The sequence below is a fragment of the Myotis brandtii genome, unplaced genomic scaffold (genome assembly GCF_000412655.1).
Source record: "Myotis brandtii unplaced genomic scaffold, ASM41265v1 scaffold601, whole genome shotgun sequence".
Classification (NCBI taxonomy): domain Eukaryota; kingdom Metazoa; phylum Chordata; class Mammalia; order Chiroptera; family Vespertilionidae; genus Myotis; species Myotis brandtii.
In genome coordinates, this window is record NW_005370276.1 from 1,042,308 (window position 1) to 1,047,968 (window position 5,661).

At 55.4% G+C, this 5,661-nt stretch overlaps 1 protein-coding gene across 1 annotated transcript in view; it reads left to right on the forward strand.

Annotated features, from left to right (window-relative positions):
• The window catches only part of TRPM4 (transient receptor potential cation channel, subfamily M, member 4), a 43,919-nt gene that overhangs the window by 6,993 nt on the left and 31,265 nt on the right, over window positions 1-5,661 (forward strand). Inside the window, exons 3-6 of the mRNA XM_014550430.1 lie at window positions 2,564-2,738; window positions 3,075-3,255; window positions 3,446-3,609; window positions 3,813-3,996. Of these exons, the coding sequence (XP_014405916.1) occupies window positions 2,564-2,738; window positions 3,075-3,255; window positions 3,446-3,609; window positions 3,813-3,996 (704 nt within the window). The remainder of the gene's footprint in view (window positions 1-2,563; window positions 2,739-3,074; window positions 3,256-3,445; window positions 3,610-3,812; window positions 3,997-5,661) is intronic.

Consider the following 5,661-nt stretch of genomic DNA (forward strand, 5'->3'; position numbering starts at 1 on the left):
CCAGGCTGCCAGAGGGATATCTGACTGCCAGCTTAGGCCTGATCCCCTGGGGAGTGGGCCTAAGCCAGCAGGTAGACATCCCTCGAGGGGTCCCAGACTGTGAGAGGGCACAGGCCGGGCTGAGGGACCCCCCCGAGTGTACACATTTTTGTGCACCAGGCCTCTAGTTATAAATAAAATGGTAACATTCTACCTCCATCTTATGGAAATGATAAAATACTTTTGGAACAATATGGGATACTTCCAGTGGTGACTAAAAACAGGGACATAGTTCTATATGCTGAAATGTAAAGAGCTCCAAGACAAAGTAAGTGTAAAAAAACATAGAACTATATGATAATACTAGAAGCTCATTGCAGGAGGATTCCTGCAAGAATAGGGCTTCCTCGGGCCGATCGCGCCGCCAAGCCCCTCTGCCCAGGGCCGCAGACGGGGGTCCCGCCCGCCCAGGGCTGCACACAGGGTTCCCGGCTGGGGGCGGGGCTTAGGCGGCTCATGCTGGCCTGCCCTGCCTGCAGTATGCAAATTAGCCGCCCTCTTTGTTGGCGGTTAATTTGCATATCGCACCGATTAGCCAATGGGAGGCGTAGCGAAGGTACAGTCAATTACCATGTTTGTCTATTCTTAGATTAGATAGAGAGCCCCATGTGGCTAGGGGCTTCTGTATGGACAGCTCGGGTTCTGGAACATTCCTTGGATAAGTTTTGCAGGGAAGGGCTGGTAGGAAGTAGATGGAAGGGAACAAGGGAGTCCAGGGACGAGGCTGAGATGGGTGAAAGGATCAGGGGGGTAAACCGAGGCGTGCCAGGACCCTGGAGGTAGACCCCGGAAGGAGGAAGGGTGTGTCCCCCCGAGGCTCCCTCTGTGCCGGGTGCTGGGCTGAGCGTATTCTGTTCGCGGACCGGGTGGCCATTCTTTTGTTGACCAAAGTTCTGTCTTCACAGCTCTTATCAAATCCATGTCCTTCCCATGAAGCTGGTCCTGAGGCCACAGCTCACTCACTGCCTTTGTGTAAACGCGGGTCCCCCGTTCTGGAATCGAGGACCAAAGAGGTTCAGATACATTTGCAGCTAAACCCCGCCTTCCCCAAACCGGGGTTCCTTGCTTTCTAAAACTCTGGTGCCGGCTCTGGCCGGGGTGGTTCAGTTGGTGGAGTGTCATCCCAGGCACTGAAAGGATGCGGGTTCGATTCCTGGTCAGGGCACGTGCCCGGTTGCGGGCTCGATCCCCGAGAGGGAGCATGCAGGAGGCAGCTGATGTTTTGCTCTCACATTGATGGTCCTCTCTCTCTCCCTCTCCCTTCCTCTCTCTCTAAAAGTCAAATTAAAAAATCTTTAGGCCTGGCCGGTGTGGCTCAGTGGTTGAGCATCGATCCATGAGCCAAGAGGTCACGGTTGGATTCCCCGTCAGGGCGCGTGCCTGGGTTGTGGACCCCAGTGGTTGGTGTTTCTCTCTCACCGGTGTTTCTCTCTCTCTATCCCTCTCCCTTCTTCTCTCTCTAAGAGAAATCAATAAAAACATATTTAAAAAAAAACAAACCAAAACACCTCTGGCCCATGGCATTTAGATAGTAGGGGCTATGTCAGTGATGGCGAACCTTTTGAGCTCGGCGTGCCAGCATTTTGAAAAACCCTAACTTAACTCTGGTGCCGTGTCACATATAGAAATTTTTTGATCTTTGCAACCATAGTAAAACAAAGACTTATATTTTTGATATTTATTTTATAGATTGAAATGCCATTTAACAAAGAAAAATCAACCAAAAAAATGAGTTTGCGTGTCACCTCTGACACGCGTGTCATAGGTTCGCCATCACTGGGCTGCGTGTATGTTTGTTTAGGGGGGAAAGTATCATATGTGATGCACTTGCGGCAAAGAGAAACGAGCCACAAAAGACTATTACAATGAAAACCAAAAAGAGGTGTTGGCCTCCTCGCCGGAAGCTGTCGCCAGCCCCGTTTCAGAGCCCGCAGCCGGCTTTTCTGTGTTAAAGAGAAAGCTGTGCACGGGGCTGGGCGCGCCGTTCCGGCCCCAGTGGAGCCGCTCCCCTGGGCAGTAACCAGGACTGAAAAAGGAGTGACGCCCTCGCTGTGTTTGTCATTCGAGGTTATTTCCAGCTCTGCGTGGAGCCCATGCAGCGCCTGGCCTGTCGCCCTCATTCCAGGGAACATTGCATGATGCTGCCGGTGCCTCTCAGTGCTACGAGCCAGGCTGTGTTATTTTCGCCTTTTGCTTGGAGGGGGAATTTAGCTCAGAGAAGTGAAGCCACTCGCCCAAAGCCACACAGCTGCCTCAGCCTCTCTGGATGGTTCTTTCCTCGGTGAATATGGTCCGTGTGGACGGGGCAGCGAGGGCCCACCGTCCTCCTGGTGGGCAAGGCGCTGTCTCTCCTCCCGCCCGTGTCCTCCTCAGGCTGCGGGGCCAGGAAGGGGCAGGGCCGGGGTCAGCGGGACGGCGACAGCCTCTGGGGCGCGGGCCGAAGTATGGACACGTCTCCAAGACAAGACACTCGGGGCTGGGGGCCACCTCTGGGGTTCACGCGCCCCCTATCCCTCCCCTTCAGAGGGACCCTGTGCCAGTGCGGGCGTCCCCGGAATGCCCACCTGTCCGTGGCCGTGGAGGACGCCTTCGGGGCGGCCGTGGTGACCGAGTGGGACAGTGACCTGCACACCACGGAGAAGCCCACCGATGCCTACGGGGACCTGGACTTCATGGGTGCCGGCCGCAAGGCCAGCAATGTGAGGCCTGCATGCTTGTGTCCCCCTCTCTCTGGGTGTCTGTGTCCCCCTCTCTCTGGGTGTCTGTGTCCCCCTCTCTCTGGGTGTCTGTGTCCCCCTCTCTCTGGGTGTCTGTGTCCCCCTCTCTCTGGGTGTCTGTGTCCCCCCCTCTCTCTGGGTCTGTGTCCCCCTCTCTCTGGGTGTCTGTGTCCCCCTCTCTCTGGGTGTCTGTGTCCCCCTCTCTCTGGGTGTCTGTCCTCCCTCTGGGGCTCTGTCCGCCCTCCGGGTCTCTTTGGGCCTCTGCTTCCTTCTTGGTCTCTGTGCCCCTCCTGTGTCCCCCCTCCCCTGTGTCCACAGTTCCTCCGACTCTCTGACCGCACGGATCCGGCTACAGTTTATAATCTGGTCACGCGCACATGGGGCTTCCGGGCCCCGAACCTGGTGGTGTCAGTGTTGGGGGGGTCGGGGGGCCCCATCCTCCAGACCTGGCTGCAGGACCTGCTGCGCAGCGGGCTGGTGCGGGCCGCGCAGAGCACAGGTGACTGAGGGCGGGTGGGGGGCTCTGCCTCCTGGGCCGGGGCTGGCTGCTCGTCTCCCCCACTTCTCTGGGATGCTGCCTGCCCCCCTCTCTGTGTGTGGGTGCTTGTCTCACACTCTGTTCTCTCTCTCTGTCTTTATGCACCTGTGTGCTGCTGAACTCACCATCATCACCCTCTTTGTGTCTGTAGGGGCCTGGATTGTCACCGGGGGGCTGCACACAGGCATTGGCCGGCATGTGGGCGTAGCTGTGCGGGACCACCAGACAGCCAGCACTGGGGGCACCAAGGTGGTGGCCATGGGCGTGGCCCCCTGGGGAGTGGTTCGCAATAGAGAGGCCCTCACCAACCCCAAGGTAGGACCCAGGGGCTTGGAAAAGGAGGGGTTTGGGGGCCTGGACTCCTGGGTCTGAGGGAGGAGGGGCTGGGGGCCTGGACCCCTGGGTCTGAGGGAGGAGGGCTGGGGGCCTGGACCCCTGGGTCTGAGGGAGGAGGGGCTGGGGGCCTGGACTCCTGGGTCTGATGGAAAGACTCCCTGGTCCTGCCCCTCATCCCCCAGGGCTCGTTCCCTGCGAGTTACCGGTGGCGCGGGGACCCCCAGGACGGGGTGCAGTTCCCCCTGGACTACAACTACTCGGCCTTCCTCCTGGTGGACGATGGCACCCACGGCCGCCTGGGCGGCGAGAACCGCTTCCGCCTGCGCTTCGAGTCCTACATCGCCCAGCAGAAGACGGGCGTGGGAGGTGCGTGGCATCTTCCGCTGGTGGCCCAGGTCCCGGCTCGGGATCCAGCGGTCTGGTCTGATCTGGTCAGGATTTGGGGTTTGGGGCGAGGAGGAGGTTTCTATGGTCAAGGCCTTCCCGGCATTTGCTGTATTTAAAAAAAAAAAATCTTTATCTGAAATGGGAAATGCACAGGCGTGGACAGCTCACTGATTATTTTTTTTTAATGAACTAAATTTTCTTACGCCACCAGCATCTAGATCAAGAAGCAATATTAGCAGCCCCGGAAGCCTTCCGCCCGCACCATGGGCCATCTCATCCTGCTTCTGGCAGCTCAGAGTAGATCTGACCTGTGTTTGGGCTTCACCGCCATCTGTAACCTTTCAGAGCCTGGCTTCTGACACCCGACATCATTTCTTTTTCTTCTTCTTCTTTTTTTAAAAAATATATTTTTATTGATTTTTTTACAGAGAGGAAGGGAGAGGGATAGAGAGTTAGAAACATCGATGAGAGAGAAACATCGATCAGCTGCCTCCTGCACACCTCCCACTGGGGATGTGCCCGCAACCCAGGTACATGCCCTTGACCGGAATCGAACCCGGGACCCTTCAGTCCGCAGGCGGAGGCTCTATCCACTGAGCCACACCAGTTAGGACTCTTCTTTTTTTTAATATATTTTTTAATTCATTTCAGAGAGGAAGGGAGCGGAAGAGAGAGATAGAAACACCAATGATGAGGGAGAATCATTGATTGGCTGCCTGCTGCACGTTGGACCGAGCCAGCAACCCAGGCATGTGCCCTTGACTGGAATCGAACCTGGGACCCTTCAGTCCACAGGCGGATGCTCTATCCACTGAGCCAAACCGGCTAGGGCCTGACATCATTTCTGTGGGCTTCATCCGTATCATTGCCTGAGTTGTAGTTTGTAAATAACCTGTGAGTAAAAGAAAAACAAAACAAAACACGTTTTGAATATATGACATACCGATGCCTTTGAGATGCAGCTAATGCCATACTTAGAGGAAAATGTGTAGATTTAAGTGCATAATATCCAAAAGGAGATGAAAGGCTGAAAATGGTTGATTTAAGCCTCCAATTTGAAAAACTTTAGAGCCCTGGCTGGTGTGGCTCAGTTGGTTAGGCACCAAAAGATTTGATTCCGGTCAGGGCACTTGTCCGGGTTTCAGGCTCCTCTCTGGTAGGGGGTGTGCAGGAGGCAGCCGATCGGTGTCCTGCTCTCACAGCAATGTTTCTCTCTCTCCCCATCTCCCTTCCTCTCTCTCTAAAAATGAATAAAAATAGCCCTAGCCAGTTTGGCTCAGTGGATAGAGCGTCGGCCTGTGGACTGAAAGGTCCCGGGTTCGATTCCAGTCAAGGGCACATGCCTGGGGTTGCGGGCTCGATCCCCAGTCGGGGGCGTGCAGGAGGCAACCGATCAATGATTCTTTCTCATCATTGATGTTTCTATCTCTCTCTGCCTCTCCCTTCTCCTCTGAAATCAATAAAAATATATTAAAAAATAAATAAAAAGCAATAAAAGCCCTAACCGGTTAGGCTCAGTGGATAGAGCATCAGCCTGCGGACTCAAGGGTCCCGGGTTCGATTCCGGTCAAGGGCATGTACCTTGGGGAGTGTGCAGGAGGCAGCTGATCGATGTTTCTCTCTCATCGATGTTTCTAACTCTCT